General features: G+C 35.6%; 1 protein-coding gene across 1 annotated transcript in view; it reads left to right on the plus strand.

The window, feature by feature from the left end:
• LOC149558793 (U3 snoRNP-associated protein-like EMB2271) overlaps positions 1-15,412 on the plus strand; it is a 106,930-nt gene extending 91,518 nt beyond the window's left edge. The window contains exon 7 of the mRNA XM_089832852.1: positions 14,646-15,412. Within this exon, the coding sequence (XP_089688978.1) occupies positions 14,646-14,723 (78 nt within the window). The 3' untranslated portion in view covers positions 14,724-15,412. The remainder of the gene's footprint in view (positions 1-14,645) is intronic.
• The last annotated feature ends 4,395 nt before the right edge of the window (positions 15,413-19,807 follow it).

A 19,807-nucleotide genomic window follows, 5' to 3' on the forward strand; every position in this document is an offset into this window, starting at 1 on the left:
TGCTCCCATTTCATTTTGGTCCTTAATTGGAAATGGAGTAAGTGTTGCTCCGAAAGCAAATAGTTAAACTCTAGCCTCACCTTTTCATGCATCTCATCATCTTCAAAGATTCTTGCAAAAGCTTTGGAGCACCCATTAGCAAACTCTTCATCACCATATGGTGCAATTCTATCTGGCATTGAAAGTATCGCCTCACTATAATACCTGAGAGATAAAGCATATGCAAGGGGGTGCAATGGGGTAGTCATCTTCTCCCAATGATGAAGAATTACTGCTTCTGCTTTAATGCATAAGGCTTGACATTCTGTAGGGTCACTCTCATGTGCTTGTATAGAATGTTTTACCATCTCAATCATGGTGTCCATGCCATTGTACACATCTGCCAAGCAAGGTGTATCTGTATCGGCAAAGCGAAGCATAGTCATGATGGGCTCGGTGATATCTAGTACGTACGAGTCCACCAACAATCATCCAAGATCATACCCCTAATCTTTAGGGCTCTTTCTGTATTTGAAGCCTTCCACATACCCCATTGAGGACAAATGACTATTTGGCTCAAAGCGTCTTGCACCTTAAGAAGTCGTCTCATAACAATAGTATGAGATGCAAAACGGGTCTTAACAACCTAAGCAAGTGAACAATATGTCAATTGACAATAAAAGTGTAAATATTAACTAAATTGCAAATCCATGAAATTTAATAATTACAAAAAATTAATTTACCTTCAGCAACTCCAATTTTGAGTACGTTCTAAAAATGGATTGTGATTTTTTTCCAAACATTTGTGTGTCCTCTCCCTTTTTGTATATTTGATTCACCTAATCTATTTGAGTGCCAATCTCTTGCATGATCAAGTTGAGGGAGTGTATAGTGCATGGTGTCCAAAAAATATGGTTATACCGACCCTCAACCAAAGCACCAACTCCCCTACAATTTTTGGCACTGTTTGTAACAACTTGGACCATATTCTCACTACCCACCATATCTATGGCCTTAATGAAAATATTAGAGATGAATTTTGAATCCTTCACCTCCATCTAACAATCAATTGCCTTTAGAAACATTTCCCGTTTGGGGGACACTGCAATCACATTAATTAATGACCTGTTTCTTGTATCTTCCCAACCATCAAACATAATTGTCACACCCAAAATTTTCCAAGCACTTCTAATGGGTTGAAGTTCTTTCTCTATAGAAACTCTCTCCTTTTGCAAGAGTATGGTACACACCTTTTCATACCCAGGACTTGTGTAATCATTTGGTGCTTCTTTGATGACTCTTTCCATTTCCTTGCAATGTGGTGATCTTACCAGGTTGAACGCAAGGCCATTAGCATAGAGGCAACGTGCAATGGCTTCATTAGCGTGGTCTCTTGCCTTCATTTTAAATGTAGAGTGCAATGGGCCTCTTTTTTGGGCTGATGCACTATTTTCTACTTCTTCCTCCTCTCCCAGTACAAGTACTTGCATGAATGAACGTTTGGAGGATACAATTGGTTCCGGCTCAATGGGTGATTGCATTTTGTTCATTTTTGAGGAAGGAGGTTGATAATAACTTTTTTTTGATCTTTTAACCAAACGATCGACAACTTCTTGTTCTTTTATGAACGAAGCTATCTGTGCATCAAACAACCCCTTCCCCTCTGCACCTTTGCATATTCCAAAGGCTCTACGAACTGGGCCCATAAAATGAAGTTTTACTCGGGAATAAGAGCTATTAAAAGGCTTTCTTTTGTTACTTTGATAATAACTACAACTCCAACTATAGGAGCCACCACTTGAAACCTGTGATATTCTTGTTGCATGTCTTCATAGAGGAGACCCTAAATTAATTTTGAAATTATCCCCTCCTTCCCCTGCCATTGAACTCTGACCTTGCCCTCCCTCCCACTGAACTTTGACTACTAGTGGTCCTAACTACTGGTGGCAACCATTCTTGCACAATACAATGTAGTTTCTTTCTATAATAAGAAATTAAATAAATTTAAATAAATAAAAAAACTATGAATATCAATTATCAAGCATACAAGTAAAAAAAAATGATACAAAACCATTCGAATAGATACCTAAACTTGTTTCTAAATTTCTTTAGAAAAAATAAATTGAAACAAACATGGAAGATTTCTTCACAAACTTCCAAAGATTCATCAAAATCTCAAAAAATTTCATTGAGACACTCAAGAATAGGATAAAATGCTTACCTCTTTGTGTTTTAATGAACTTGTGGAAGTCAACTCTCGCCCTACGATGATTCCTCTTTGAAAATATAATTAAGTTGCCTTCAAAAGGCCAAAATGGAAGCCAAATGAGAAGAGCAAACCCAGCTGCAACAAAATGATAGTTGAATGGTTGAAAGGCCTCTATTAGGGCCGTTTTAGGGTTTGGCAAATAAAATGTTATTAAAGTGCTAAAACGTACATGTTTTAATTTTCTTGTAAAAGTGAAAAGTCATTGTTTTTTTGTTTTTCTGGGCTGACGCACGTGGATGTGACTGGAATTTCCCGGATGCCACCCACAGGCATCCAAATGTGGACGGAAGCCTACAATGCCTACATTGGTATCCTAGGTTACAACCACAAATAATTTTCAATCAAGGCTAGTGGAGTGGAAGCTCGATTTTTCGGATAATACAAGATTATTAGAGAGATGTGATAGCTTTGGAATTGGAATTGTCTGGAAATATTAGAATCCACAATATATTTCATGTTTCCATCGAAGGCAAATTTATTTTTGAAACTTGAAATCTTCCTTGCTATGCGGGAGAAAAGATTATAGAATAAGACTTCCGAGCTATGGGGAAGAAAAGATAAAAGAATAAGACTCCCAAATTATTGGTTCAGTGGAGAAAGGCCTGCCTATAGAAGATGCTACATGGGAAAGAGAAGATCATCAATTGTCTGAATTTGAGATTGCTCGAGGATAAGCAATATTGGGAAGGGCAGACTGTCATGGCCCCGCAATAACCTAAAGTAAAAACAAATATTTAAATTGATAATGAAGATATATGTATTCCACCCAAAAAACTGTTACTCTCCTCCAGTGAAGGTGGTGATGGTAGTTCATCGTCTACAGCAGACCATGGATATTGATGATACATTTTTGTCAAGCAGCAGTACGCAATCGATTATGTATTAAGAATATTACTAGTTGTGTTGTGAATAGATGTTAGAGATAGTCATAGTTAAGAGCAACCACCTAATTAAGACAAGCGATCAAGGCCAACAATTAGTTGGAAACAGTCACAGTACATTCGGGAGAAGGTATACCATATGTTGGTTGACAGATTTATCCTTCAAAATGAATGATACAGAAAGACTCAGAATGCCCTAACAGAAGAACAAACTCAACCAACAGTTGGAAAGACTATCATGGAATTGCTAGCTTTCCTCTGAATTGAGAGCTACAGCTCCCTCCTAAAAGATATTCAACGAATTAGTTACTGATTATTTCTTTAACTAGAAGACACGAAGGCAACTGACATTCATTCATCAATACGAAATGAATGTGATTACATGAAAGATTCAGAGAAAAATAAACAAATGATCAACAGATCACATATTCAATCTTCCCTATTACAGAGAAATCAAAAGGGAATTTAATATCTCTATCTGCAAAACATGTATACATAAACCAATAGATTCACATTGCAAACATCTACTTGACAAGATGATACAGGATAATATTAAAAAACATGAAAGAAACAACCAACTGATTTATTTCAATCAGAGAAGTAAATATCTGGACCAAAACATCTAGGATACAAACTTCTCTTTAATTTTCAATACACAAAAAAAATGATCCTTGGATCACTTTTAACCCTGCCATTAAAATCTAGCTGCAGAAAACACAAATATAATTCCCCTTTCTCTCTGTTACAATCAGAACTTCGAAAACCATCTTCTCTTCCCTGTAGCCTACAGACTTTCGAGAAAGAAGCAGCCTTTTCTGGCCCATCTTTTTCAATAAACAGATTCCCCTGGAAAACATTATTCAGTTTTGCAACTGAATCTTGAAAAGGTCCCTCTTCATTGGTTTCTCACTTTTCCCTATTTTAAAATATCTGACCCTTATGTTTACCTTTGCTGTAAGGAAATATCATTTTATTTTTACCAATTTCTTTACTATTGACAAAAAAGTCTGCACCCTTGCTTGAGGTATGACCCTCAAGCGACCTTGTGTAACATGGAAACAACCTTCAAATGTGAGACTTGCGCTCTGAGGCTGAATCTTCGGAGAAGGCTGGCTTCCTTACTATTATGCACCTAAACTAAAACTGGGAAGGAAAAGGGAGAACTGAAAGAGAATGTAGAAAGGGAAAGGGGGTGATGCTCCGAGATAGAAGTGTGGTCACAGCTCTGCCTATGACTGCACTACACAACAATGAAAATCCGGAATACTCTAGTCTTGACTCTATTCTATGTCAAAGGAACCACATGCAGGTTTGGAACTGATTGAAGTGCTGAAAGGAAAGATATTTCACTATGCAACAATTACTAATAGACTTAACACAACATATGAATCAAGAAAACAGAAAGGAACTATTCACTACAAGGCAAATACATGCACTAGAGAGCAGAATGGTAAGAATAGGTAAGAAAATGACAAGTTTTATTAATGGAAGGCAAAGTTGCAGTTACAATAACAGTGCACAAGGCTGCTGTCATGAACCAGAGAAGAACAGAGAAGAACTCAGAAAAAGTATTTACAACTTGTCTTTATAGAGCAGGCATAACTCGGATCTAAACTATGGAGTTCAAACCCCAACCTAAGTGGAGTTGAATTGCAGAGAGCAATAAATGAATATCAGAGTAAAATCTGATCTTAAAATCAGCTTGCTGTAGTGAAGTGACAAGAAGGGAAAAACAAATGCACCCAGCCGTAAGAAATCAAATCCCATGAGATTTGATCATTACATTCAATAAAGAGGCATGGAGATGCAAAGGTGTTGTGCAAACAAGGCCTAAGAATGTAGTTCAGCATTAAAGAACAATCCTTGTAATGTGTCATGGCCGCAACAAATGAATTCACACCACTGTTAGAAAACATGTGTCGATAGCTTGACAAAAATAAAATTATTTTATTAATAATCAAAAGAGTACAAATGGATTACAACTCAACCATACCAAGTCTCCTCTCAAAATGTTCTATCTTTACTCTAGATAGAGGTTTGGTGAGCATGTTTGCTGTCTGATTTGCAGTACAAATGTATTCCAATTTTACAGAATTCTTGTCTATCATATCTCTTACATAATGGTAAGAAATTTCAATATGTTAAACCTGTCATGGAAAACTGGATTCACTAAGAGTTTGATGGAACTCTGATCATCACAATGAATAATCATAGGATTCATGGCTTGCCCAAGTAAATTAATAATCCTACAAGTAACTTCCTCAGCCAGACTGCTTCATGAGAGGCCATTGCTGTTGCAATGTATTCTGCTTCTATGGAGCTCTGAGCAACTAAAGACTGCTTTTTGCATATCCAAGATATTAGAGTTGATCCTAAATTGAAACAGCATCTTGAAGTGCTTTTCCCTTCTTTAACACTTCCACCCCAATCTGAATCGGTGAATCCATGCAAATCTAAAGCAACTTTCTCATATTTGAGTCCAAAATTAAGGGTGCCTTGTAAGTATCTCATAGTGTGTTTAATCGCAACTAGGTGAATCTCCTTTGGTTCACACATAAACTGATTTAAGGCATTAACTGCATAGCAAATATCTGGTCTTGTATTTACGAAGTACATAAGTGATCCAATCATCTGTATGTAGAGAGTAGAATCTATGGAAGGTGATTCTGCTGCTGCTTCTTTAAGTTTATGTAAATTAGTCTCCATTGCAGAAGACATAGACTTGCAATTCCACATTCTAAATCTGTTCAAAATGTCTGATGTGTACTTCCCTTGATTAAGTATGATACTGTCAGAATACTGTCATACTTCTAATCCTAGGAAGTAATGGAGAAGCCCCAAGTCTTTCATCTCGAATTCTCTAGTTAGATCTTTCTTGCATTGATCTATAAGATGATCATCACCTTGATTAATAAATCATCAACATACAATATCAGAATTACCATATCATTTTTATCTCTTTTATAATACAAGTTTGAATCGGCTTCATTCTTGGAGAATCCTAAGCCGGTGAGATATTTATCAATTATTTCATACCAGGCCCTGGGAGCTTGTTTAAGCCCATAAAGAGCTTTCTTGAGCTTGCAAACAAAAGCGTTAGGATCATGAGTTTCAAATCCTTCCGGTTGCTCTAGATAGACTTCTTCTTAAATCTTTCCATTTAGGAATGTTGTTTTTACATCCATCTGATGTACCTTCCATCCCTTTGATGCGACAATTGCTAAGACTGCTCTTACGGAGGTATATTTGGCAATAGGAGCAAAGGTTTCTTCATAATCAATCCCTTCTTTCTGAGAAAATTCTCTGGCTACAAATATGACTTTATAATTCTCAATACTACTGTCAACAACATGCTTTATTCTAAATATCCACTTAGAAGAAACAACAAGTTTTCCTTTAGGTCTTGGAACAATTTCCCAAACATCATTTTTTATGATAGATTGGTATTCTTCTGTCATAGCTTCTTTCCAAGCTATTTGTTTAATAGCATCAGAGGGATTGGTTGGCTTTGTTTTGGATAAGTCACTCATGTTAGCTGTATAACCAGAGAATCTTTTAGGTCTTTTGCTTTCTCTGACTGTTTCGGAAGGTGCAACAAAGTCTTGGGCTGCTTCAATTGTTTTAATGGCCCAAAGTGGTCTTTTCTTTGAATTTTCTTTAAGGTTCATATTTTGAATTTCATCTTTGATTTCTTCTAAGTTCTCCCTCTGGGACCCAAAGTCACTATTTCTTTCAAAAATAGATAAAGAAGAAGGTTCATCAGAACTTATGACTCTTTTGAATGCAAGATCTTCGTCAAAGATTACATCTCTGCTAAGTTCAATAGTTTTTTGTCCAGGTATGAAAATCCTATATGCTTTAGAAGTTTCACTATACCCTACAAAAATACCTTTCCTCCCAGAGGGTTCTAACTTGGTTCTATTTTCTTTTGGAATATGGATATATACAGGACGTCCAAAAATTCTAAGAGGACTTATATTGGGTTTTACTTTAGTAAATACTTTTTCAGGGATTTTATCTTAAAGATAGGAGTGAGGGCTTCTATTTTGCAGTACAAGAGGCTTCTGCCCAAAGATAGTATTCTAGATTTTGGTCAAAAATCATAGCCCTAGCAGCTTCTATAATTGTCCTATTCTTTCTTTCTGCTACCCTGTTTTGCTCTGGGTTATAAGGAACAATGTACTCCCTCTTAATTTCTGATTCGTTACAAAACTTTTAAACAAGTCTGAGCTATATTCTCCTCCGTTATCAGTTCTAAGGGTTTTAATTTTATGTCCTGAAATTTTTTTAGTTAATGCTTTGAATTCTTTAAATCTTTGTAGGATTTTTTCTAATTCCTTGCATTTTAAAAAGTAAATCCATGTTTTCCTAGAGAAGTCATATATGAACAAGATATAATACCAAAATTCTCCAAGAGAAGGAATAGACATAGGTCCATATAAATTGGAATGAATTAATTCTAGTACATTATTTGTTTTTCTAGTACTATCATGAAAGGGACTTCTAGTGCTTTTACCCAGAGCACGCCCTTTGCAAATACTAGGATGGTCTTTATTTAATTTGGGTAATCCAATAACCATCTTCTCCATAGTTGATAAGGTTTTAAAATTTAGATGCCCTAATCTTCTGTGCCATATTTCATTTGTATCTATAGCTTCATGGACTAGGGCTTGAGTGGATTGACTAGATTCTGTATTTAATTCATACAAATATTCTTTTTTTTGACCAATTAACTTTGCTTTTTTGATAGAAGAGTTATTAGCCCAAGTTAATACTTTGCCATCTATGAATGCAACATTATGTCCATCATCTTCAAGTGTTGTAATTGAGATTAGGTTTCTTTTAATCCCTGGTACATAGAGTACACCTTTAAGAAGAAGAGTATTTCTTGATTTTAGTTTCAAAGTACAATTTCCAATTCCTTCAACGGGGTGTGCTGAGTTATCACCAATGTTAGCTTCACTATTAACCTTCTCTGATAAAAAATCTAGAGTTTCTTTGTATCTCGTTATATGTCTAGAAGATCCACTATCAATTACCCATGCTTTATTTGAAATTTCATTTGATAGAGAGGAATACAAAACACGGTTCTCAGGATCATTAGTATCTTCTTCTTTAGTGACATATGTACAATTTGCCTGTTGTTTGGAATTTTTAAGACAATTAGATCTATAGTGTCCAAATTTTTCGCATTTGAAACTCTTTATTTTAGATAGATCTTTCTTGGGCTTCACATTTTTTTGATTTCCCTTTTTCTTCTTGAAATGCTTCTTCTTGCCCTTATAAGAGTTTGTATTAAGAACGTAAAGTTCTTCATCTTCTACTTTTGGTTTCCCTCTTTTCTTTAGTTTTCTAGATTCCTCTTGAAGACAACTATTCTTGAGTTTGTTAAAGTCCAGAAGCTGATCTCTCGCACTTATTCTTTGTGCGAATGTCTCCCATGAATCTGGCAATCCATGTATAGCCATAAGTATTAATTTTGTGTCACTAATGATGGTTCCTATGCTTGATAGTTCATCTCTAATGCCGGCAACTCTTAGGAAATAAGAATTTATCGATTCTCCTTTCTTTATTTGAATGTGATTTAGTTTCCTTTTTAGTGCAAGAACCCTGGTTGCATTTTTTATTTCATATGCATTTTGTAATACGTTCATCATATCAAAGGCAGTTTGATGTTTTGTAAGCATAGGTACAATATCATTTTTAACTCCATCCAAGATGATTTGAATAGCTTTTCTATTTTCTTTTCGCCATATAGATTTGTGAGGTTCAACTGGGGGTTGTTTGGATGCTCCCTCAACGAATTGTTTAACATTGTTCTCTTCAAGAATCATCAAGATTCTGAATTTCCAGGCTTCAAAGTGTTCTTTTCCATCAAACTTGTCCTCAAGTCTGATTGTGTATGCCACTGAAGATAGGAGAAAGCTACTAAATATATATGAAGTTTGATAACTGAGTTTTGCAGAGCCCTAGAACCGATAACTTGGCTCTGATACCATGTAAAGTTTCTGCTAATTCTTTGTTCTTTGGATCAGACTATTAGGTCAGTCTTGAATTGCTGAGAATGGTCTTCTAAATATTATGAATATTCAGATTGTTGAGGAATTTAACACTTATCCTAAATGCAGATCCAGTACTCTACAATCGATCTTGATTGAATTAGAATATCTCTGATTTAGAATACGCTAGATGTAAAATGCTTGGAGGAGCAGACTGCTGTAACTGTGTGTCATATAAACTGCATTTACAACCTACTATATATCCTTTCTAAAGGATATGTCCCTTAGAGGGACATAACCTTTCCTAAATGAGCACTAATCAAACTCCTTCCTAGTCGGCGATTCATGAAGATATAATTAATAGCACTTAACAAACTAATTGTTAGTTTGGTTAAACATTAAAATCTTGTTTCCTAAGAAGTCTCTGGCCCTTAGAGTCCTATATAAAATGCTAATTTAGAGATATATTATATTGAGAAGAACATTTATGGTATGTACTATCAGACCTGTAGGTGATCAGGTTAACATTATTAACACTTCGGTTTGGAGTGTGATCATCTGGTGTGTGTGCACAAGACACATAAAGCCCCATGACTCTGGAAGCAGCTTGCACACTGTACTGGTTGCATTTGTGCAAACTATGCTTCCCTTTGAAAAGATCGGAAATGTGAAAGAAAATGGAAAAAGTTGAGCTTCTCTGCAATGACAGTCATTACAGAACTCTATTGAAGATCAAGACCAGATTGAGTATTGAGATTTCCAGTATTTAGCATGTTTTCAATAACTTTGATAATACTCCCAGAAGGAGCCTTATCCATTGCCTTCTTTGCCTTATTTATATCTTGAAGAACAAACTCAAAACTTGTATCCTGCATCTCCCGCAGAAGTTGCGCCCTAACCTTGAATAACCATTCATGGAGCTTCTCCTTTACCAATTGTGTCGATTCCTATAATGGCATTATGTTTGAGATAGTGTATCTTAACCTGCGCAATTCCTCAGCACAAATTTCAACTTGAAGTTGTAACTGGTCTGGAGTATGTAGAGAAGAGGCAAGGAATTCAGGACATGATAGATATCCAAAGATTTTTCTTGAAATTTAGTGATATTCTGCTGGCTGCAAAGTACCCTATAAACTTGACTCCCTTTTGTACTACATCTTTCCATAAGTTCCTGAGCCTTCTTCAAAGAAGAATATAGTTCTTCAAATACCCTGACAACTGATCCCATCAAAGCTATCTTTGAGTCCTTAACATCATCCAGCAGAGGCTTCAAAAGCTTCAATCGTTCAACCAGACATTGGCAATTTGTATGATCTGCCCCAGTCTTTCCATTCAGCGTCACAATTTCATGAATTTCTTGATAAATGTCAGCAAATAAAACATGTAGAGTATCCATAGGCCTTACACTGTCACCTTGTACATAATGACGATCTGCAATGTTTTGAGCAGAAGGAAATCATAGCATTGTCATGTCATAAAGACCACAGTCTCTGAAAAACAGCATCCCCCTGGGCTTCAAAATCAATAAGCATTCTTTTATGACATGTGACATTCTCTTCAAAGGTACTGAAGACACAGTGAATATCTGTCACTGTGTCACGAAGTCCAATCCACCGATGCAGTATAGCCAACTGGGAAATGTTCCAATAGAGAAGTCACAACAGAATGGTTTGATGATGTGCTTCAGACATTCCAATTGCAGCAACCACCATTTCTTGAGCTCTCTCTAGAGTAACCATGATACAGTCACATGCATAGACAATTCAACCACTATTTTGCCTCATAATCCTCTATTTTTGCAACTTCGGAGATTGACCGTAAGAGCTGGAGCTCGGCATTGGAGTTGCATGCATTTTTTTTGAACTTAAGAAAGAGCCCGATCCTCTACTTATCTCAGCTATTCCAAAGCCTTTATAAACTGCCGGGAGAAAATATAACTTTGGGCGTTCTTGTCGGGCTTTTCTTTGAAACTCACTAGCCACCCAATAATATCTACATCATAAATTAACCAAGGATTATAAGAAAGAAGTGTTTCTCCTACTTCCCAATGTTCTTTGCATAGTCGATCATAGGGCTATTCATAATGGACTCCAACATTTGTCAATTAAATGCCATAAAATTTGTCCATTGCATCATATTTATGGATCTCATTTTTAGTTGTGATTCTAGAATAATTTTGCTAAAACAGTGACCTTGAAACAAATCAAGCATGGGGTAAATATAATGCCCATCACGCTGCCCATTTTGTGAATCGGTAACTTGATCACGAATTCTGCCATCAATGGATCAAAGATGTATTATGAATCCAATATTCAAAACAATGCAAATAGCCCAATCACGCCTGTATAACAGTTATAACCATACAAGAGGTCACGATTTCTGATCATCTATGGGAATGTATGAGTATCCACTCAAAGTAAGCAAGAATGGTTTACAATATCAATTGGCTAATTTTTGTTATTGGACGTTCATTTGATGGGAAGTGGGAATGTGTGCCGATATTCTATTGCTTCTAATGTATAATTAATAATGAAGATTCCAATAAGCTTAATCTACCATTCCATCATGGAGGGGAGTGTACATATAGGGATTGTAAGTAGTATAAGATCCATTTGAGAGTGGTAACCCTGAGTGGGGCAGGGAGGTTGAATGGTGGCTGTCACTTTCTCGCTCTTGGGCTTGATGGATAGGTTCCATGTGCCCTGTACGATCTCCCATGGTGCTTCATAATGAGGATGGGTTCTTTGAAAAAGCCTTAAGGAAATCTCGTGTACATTAGGATTATATAATAATGATTAGAATTTTCTTTGGAACATTGTTGAACTATGTGTTTGTTTAGCTATTGATAACTAACTTGGTGCGGGCTTTAAACCAAGGTATTAATCCAGACCTCGTTTAGGGGTCCTAGTGAAAATTAAGTGAAGTTCTAATAGGGAACATTATGCTCTCCCTCTCCCTCTCTATCTCCCTTTTCCCCTTCTCTCTTTCTATCTCTCTCTCTACATCTATCTATTTGTCTCTCTTTTCCTCTCTCGCTCTATCTGCATCTACTTCTAGACATGTCTTAGTCTCTTTGCCCATTCATCTCTCCTCTCATCTCTTTCTCTCCCTCTCTAGCTTCCTCTTCCTCAACCTCGGTATCTCTCTCTCTCTCTCTCTCATGGACATCAAAAACGTATGTCAAAAATAGACCAAAATTTTCTCCATTTCACCTTCCACTCCTCTTTGGCGTACCCATCACACACCAATAGCAATTACTGGTTAGTACCAATGCCAGAAAAAAAAAAAGGGCAGAGATCACTGGGATCGAACAACCTTAAGACATTTTCACTGCCTAAATCTGATGTGAGATGGCAATACATACCAAATTGTCTCAAAAAACAGGATAATTTTTTTCCATGTTGTGCATTGTGGTGCTAGAAATCAACTCATGCATCTCAGACAAGACATAGAACTGCTTGTACCAAATTAAGTAGTCTATCATTAATTTGCAAACATTTCACCGTCAAACCATTTTTTTTCGTAGAATCTTTTGGAAGTTTTATGCTACACTGACAATTTTACCATAAAATTTGTAATTCTGAAAACACTGCGGTTGAGTTCAATATTTCCTGAGCTCTTTAATACGTGTCTACTAATTACACAGATGCTGAAATCAATACACATTAAGGTTGAGTTTATCCTGTTAAACATTTGTAAGTATTACTGTACAGAAGCTTCATTTTAACCAATGATAGAAATGCTTGCAATTGCCTTGTGCATCTGCACAAAGGTTCAATTAATGTTCTGCATTCAGCTACCGTGTCTGATTTTGAAGATAAGTTTCTATCAGATTAAAGGCTGGAAAGAATTGTTGTTGGCTTTTAACCAAGGTTGCTGACTGATTTGTGGGTCAATTCAATAGAAATAAAAATAAAATTTAATAACTAAATAAAGAAATACTAACACAGATCAATAAAATATTAAAAGTAACACTACAAGAAATTTGAAACGGCAAAGAGGTCAAAGGATTTCAGATCTAGAAATAAGGCCTAAAAACCACCCTTCCATTGATGGACATATACTCCTCTGTTACGCATTACTATTTTGTGTTTCAGTTTTACTGCACGAAACTTCTTCTTATGCTTAAATTGCTTTAATGTGTGCCATTCTTCCTGGCTGGTTACTGTTCACTAATTCATTGTCCTTAAGTTGTTGCACTGTTTCGAAAGGAGAGTTTAATCATGTCTTACAGACTCAAATAATAAGCTTAAAAAGGCGAACCTTGAGACATGCATTCATTCATGTTGTGACTTATGGCAAAGAGGATACATAATTCTCTGCGAAGTTCGACATACAATATATAAGTGTTTTTATTAGGGTTCTAGGTTACTTCCAATAGTTTCATGCTTCCCAATCGCTTTATATGATTCTACCTTTATATGCTAATTTAACCGCATTTCTATTGGGACATCTTTCATTGCAACTTGTTTTTTGTAATTAGTGCAAGGGAGTAGTACTCATGGCTGTGCAAAGATTTGGGATGGAAGATTGTCACAAAGTGTTAAGTGAATGCCGCCTTTGTCAAGGCTCTTTAAGCAATGATGTTGGGGTGATATTAGAGTGGATGCAAAACTCCATTAATGGGTCTTAAATATATCTTTATATATGTATTACTGATACTTTAAGATGTATGTGGGCATGTTTTGGAAGAGGGTAGCCAGCTCATCTCACATGTTAATTTTGTAGTAGAATTTATAGGTAGTCTAAGGCCATCACTCTATTATCAAATTTATATTCTGTTCTCCTTTTTTTCTTAATGTTGAGTATATTTTGTTGTTACAATACTTGGAGGATTCCACTCCAGTATTGCGTTTGGTCTATCATTTTGTACATTTTTTAGATATATCATATCTGTTTATCATTGAATATTTTGCTTAAATAGAAACTGTAAGATCGTAATTCCAATGCAGCATTCACCTGAGTTTTTGGTTCTGCAGCTTTTTGTCTCCATTCCTCTAAAATTGCCTACACCAGACCCTGCATGGAATTATCCGAACTCTGTACATTTCAAGCTTTGGCATTATCGGTGGTCACAAGCATAATTATGACTGATTTTTTTGATTTATCTATGCTCATCGTACCTACTTAAATGCTTACCTTGTTATAAAAGACTGCATTGCACTATTGTTAATTAGTTCATGGCTTGATTTTTTTGGTGATACTACATCCAATACATTTAACAAGTTATTACATATCCAAACTAAATGTACTGGATATGGTGTTACATGTCTTTGGGAAAGGGAGGGCTCTGGTTTCAATAAATCCTATTTGCTCCTATACTTTTGCTTCCTTGCTTGTTGATTTATAGCTACAAACCAATGCTAAATGTACAATTTTTCACATTCATCTGCATATCTTTTCATTTTGAATTTTGTACGGATTCCTTCATATATTACAATTCAATTTGTTTTATCAATCATTAAAATCAACAGTTAGAGCAAGCACTAATTATCTAATTGGAAATTTCTTAAACAGGAGCCTCGGTTAGGTAGATGGGGTCGCATTCAAGCTGCTCGCAACGGTGTTGCTTTGTACCCTATAGATATTTCATGATGAGCATGAGGAGAAAATTGGAATTATCATATCATATCTTTGTTGCTTCTCTCAGTGATATGCCTGGTATGTACATTAGTGTATAGGAGAACTTGGTGCATGTTTTGGGAAATCCTTTATAGCAACACATTCTCCTGATTTGTCAATGTTTGCTTTATGTCTAAGGTCGTCTGCTGCATTTCAAGTTTCAAGCACCAAGATCGTTCTGACCCCTAACTGTGGCCGACCAGAATATTTTATTCGGGAATATATCAAATGTATTTTTAGGAAGTTGGCTTGGCATGAGACGTAGTGCAGAGAGAATTTTCTAATTTTGTCCTCTCAATCTATGCATTCTTTTATTTGTTGTAAAGCCAATGTAATTTTGTAGTAGATATGAAAAAAATTGCTTAATGATTTAATCTTTTTAATACACCTCTAGAAGTTGCCTTCTTGAGGTCAATTTTGAGAAACCTGAATCTACATCAGGTGCCATGCAAATTCGCCAGATTTTATCAAATTTTAGGCTATATCTAAATGGGCCTCGCAAAATAATTTTACATAGAAGGTGAATTGTATGGCCTATCAGTGCATGTCTCATTATTTAGTGGAGTTGGATTCTACTGAACATTATGTATTTTGGCATTTCTCATATTTAACTTTTCTGTAATACAGAAAATGTGCTCGATCTTTACTTGTATCATAAAGAATTATGTCATCAAATTGTCAAACAAGGTGACTGACACATGAGGTTGGTAGTACAAAATTACATTAAAGTCGCAAAAAATTAAAGAATGGATTTCACAACATAAAAATGCAATGTGCTGTAACATATAACTCATGAAACCATAATCAGGAGCTGGTGATAAATTGAATGGCTGTATGTTACTGCATGTGTGGCACCTTTTATGCTGAAATCAATCGTTGTATTATTTTTGGCATTTTAACGTTATGGTGTTATATAATGTGTAATGTAGATCAAAGTTAAATATGTAGTTCTTTGTCAGCTGAAGACCACATTGGACTGCACGGATGGCATCCTTTTCAAGTTTAAATCAATTGGTGTCAATTTTCATTGTAACTATATGTTTTATACTTTTTGCAATTTAGATTAATGTTAAATTTGGAGTTCAAGTGCAATAAAATAAGCAATGGGCACTGTATGGCACACATGCAAGGAGTTACAATTCACCGTGGCTATTAGAGAATACAATGAGTGCCGGTCACGACAATAACCAATAGTATTCCACATTACACAAAGAAGCGAAGTTCCACTCAGTGGTAGAGAACTGCACATATCAGAATATTGCATGTGGGGTGAACTTTATGATTTTACATTTTGAGCTTATTTGCATGCTATTTCCATAGCTATACATTTGAAGATTGACAACATTAGTTGGCTTTTGATTTGCATGCTTTTATGCAAAGTCTTGTTGAGTCTATTGGTGCAAAAACAGTGACAATCACTTAAAATCATTGTTGTTGATGTGTAAGGGCATGACATAATTTGCTTCATCAAATTGTAAATGATGACACGCACACACAAAAACTAGGCAAGGTTAGTTTCTCCATTCATCAAACCTTGAGATGAATAGATTTAAAGGCCTGGAGCAAAGATGAAGGATGACAATAATCCAAATTATTTGCCCTAGGATGATGAAATAATGTTAATATCATATTCTTTGAATGATACAGAAAGTGAAAAATGAATTGATACTTTGCCAATTGTGGATGGTAGAGAACTTGTGCTCTTGTAAGAGGTCAAAAGTTCAAATCTGTAGTGGGGAGGGGTTGTACACCTTATATTAAAAGCATTAATATAAGCACAATAAGAATAGCAATCGACCAAAGAGTACTATCCTAGGGTGATGAAATAATGTTTTTGATTAACTAAAACAGGGTTTGAAGGGTGCTTGAAACCTTGTACAAGCCTAAAGTTTTCAATGAGTGCATAAACAAAAGGTACAATAAATAAATGTAGAACTAGTCACCCCCCAATCTAAGGGTAACCATGGTGACAAAAAGCCAGTCACCAGCCAAAAGAAAAGATCCAGCTAGGAGGTAGGGCCAGATACATCACGATTTGCCCTTTGATTTAGAGCTTCCCTTGCATGATCGAAGATTCATTTTTAAGGAGCAGATGGCCTAGTTTTCTTTCTTTTTACTGCATTCCAACTATCCTCCACCTTAGTTGCTTCAGCAATCCGATCTCCAAAAGAAACAGAACAATGGAACCCAAGAGAATTCGAGAAAACAACAATCTCCCTAGAAGAACCCAAAGCCAATTGGCCCCCCACTGAAACAGGAGGAAAGTCCAGAACAAGGGCGGGGCCAAGAGAGGGAACAGGGTCCTGGCCCCCAATAGGACCACGAGGAACAACAAACTCCTCCACCGAAGAATCATCTGCAAGGGAGACATTCGTAGACAAGGGTAGAACAGAGGAGGTCTCCAAAGAAGGGGCCACAAGAGAGCCATTTGAGACAACAGTCGTGGCAGCCACCAAACAGTCCTAAGGAGAGTCACCATCCCCAACAGAGGGGGCTTTGAGGATAGTGTAATGATCATTCGACACATTCTTCCACCAAGGAGACTTCTTCTGTCTAGGTTTTTCAGAGGAGCAGCAAGGTGACCGGTCTTGTGGCACTTCCTGCATCGAAAAGGGATACCTTCGTAATCAAGACACTGGATCCAAGATCCAATTAGAGAGGCCAAACAAATCTTCGCTGAGAGACCTTTGGAGATGTTGACCTCAACTAGGATCCGAGCATAAGTGGTGCTATACACATTGGAAGAAGCATAAGTGATGAAATAATGTTAATATCATATTCTTTGAATGTTAAAAAAAGCTAAAACAATGATTCAATGCTCAACTTTAGATGGTGGGAAACTTGTGTTTTTGTAAGAGAGGTCACGAGTTAAAATGTATAGGAGATAGGGTTTGCACACCTTATATTAGAGGTGCAATAACATGTCTCCTAGATATTTAAGTATGAGGTAGTCTTGTATAATGGATTATAAATGACCTATGTGTTATGCCATTTCAATGTTCAAAATAAAATAAAGTTCATCCTTCATAAACATAGCATACAATTTAAATACTCCAACTCTAGATGGTGAGAAACTTGTGTTCTTGTAAGAGAAGTCACGAATTCAAATGTATGAGAGATAGGGTTTGTACAACTAATATTGGAAGTGCAATCAGATGTCTCCTACATATTGAAGTATGAGGTAGGCTTGTGCAATGGATTATAAATGACCTATGCTCTCTCATTTCAATGTTTAAAATAAAATAAATTTTTTCCTCCATAAATAGAGCACACAATTTAAATATTCTCACAAGCCAATCAATTCGTGACTACCAAATAAGTTAATTAATATATATATATATATATATTTTAACATAATTGATATTTTACATATAAATTTTAAAAAAGTACAAATAGAATCAAACCTAAATTAAATAATTTATTATTATCATTTAATAATAAAACACCAGACGCACATAAATCAATAAAGTAAAATAAGGATTGTAACATAACCATCAATATTTTTAAATATATTGATGTACATATATACCTGCTTTATGTTTTGTGCCTTACTCTTTTATTTAAGATTTGTACTCTTAGTAATTTCTCTAAAATCACGTTGAATATGGGCAAACTAATATTTCTCTTTTATACACCTTTCAATTAATAAAGTCATCCACCTAAATAATTTGTATTCATTGGATTATTATTTTCCTCATCTCTATCTACGTCATAATGTCTTCCATTATTTGAACTTATCTATCCTTCTCGAGATATTTAGTTTTGAATAATTCTTCCATTCGAAGGAAGATTGGATTGCCTAATCTTAGAAAGGTACATATTAAGACCGATGTTGACATCCCACCGCCTTTAGTCCTTTAGTGGATCTCTTTACTATGGTTGGAGAATGGAAAGTTATCTTGCATTTATAGATATAAATTCTTATTTGTTTTATCAAGTATAATTAGTATCAAATTTGAATAATTTCTATAATGTAAGTATTAAAAACAATATGTAAAAAGATTGTTTTCTTAGGATGTTTTTATTTTAAAGTTTTTATAGAGCACATCAATATAATTATTCAAGTAATCTAACAATATCTTAAATTTACTATATGATCTGGATTTGTGTTGATATAGTATCTAAAGTCTTATGTGATCATTTCTTTTGAAAAGCTTGGGGAATACTTGATATTTAAAGATAACGCAAGGGACTCAACAATGGTGATGCTAATCGACCAAGGCTTGTATGAGTTTCTTGTTCACTTAATTTTTTGACATTCTCTTTTTGCTATATATCAATGGATCACTAATATCCAGAAGCTTATTTTGAAGGAAATCTTAGAAATTTATCCTTGTGTTAGTGGCTTCTCAATTGTGTATTGTGATCATATTGAGGACTGTAATGCAATTCTCCACAATCTAAAGGCATGGGAACAATATCTTTTGGTCAAACTGTGACCATTTTTTTGATCTTTCTGTAGAATCATTCTATATTCAATTTGGTTTGGGTTCAACATCTCCCACTACATTATTGTAGTGATTCTTGTTTTGAGGTGATTGGTGATGCATTAGGTTACATTTGGATATTGACAATTACTCCATATTTCATCCACAACATTTACACATATTTTGGTAGATTTAAACATATAAAAGGATCTACCACAAAATTAAAGCCCAGCGTGGATGACCAAATTAGGTTTCTCATGTACTAGCAAAGAACTACACGTTTGTTGTTGGTGATGTTACACCATTAGGCATGTGGTCATTGATTGCCCTAATCCCAAATCCAATGAAAAGTTTGTTGCAACTCGGTGTTAAGAGGTTGCCCCAAACCACTACACAGTTGACTATCCAATTGAGGTTACACACATTGCATCTAAGTTTGAGCAAGGACAACATTTCTCAGTTGAAAGTGAGTAATGATCTTAAGAGATCTAACATGGATGCTTGCACTTATCTTCATTGTGATTTTGTCATTTGTTGGTTGGTGATTCTTATTGTATGCTCAGACTTATAGGACTTAGAGATGACATACAATTTCTCAGGCAATGTGTTATGCTCATGTGTTGTGTTATT

This window comes from Cupressus sempervirens, chromosome 5 (genome assembly GCF_028749045.1).
Source record: "Cupressus sempervirens isolate cs-2001-9-10 chromosome 5, ASM2874904v1, whole genome shotgun sequence".
Lineage (NCBI taxonomy): Eukaryota > Viridiplantae > Streptophyta > Pinopsida > Cupressales > Cupressaceae > Cupressus > Cupressus sempervirens.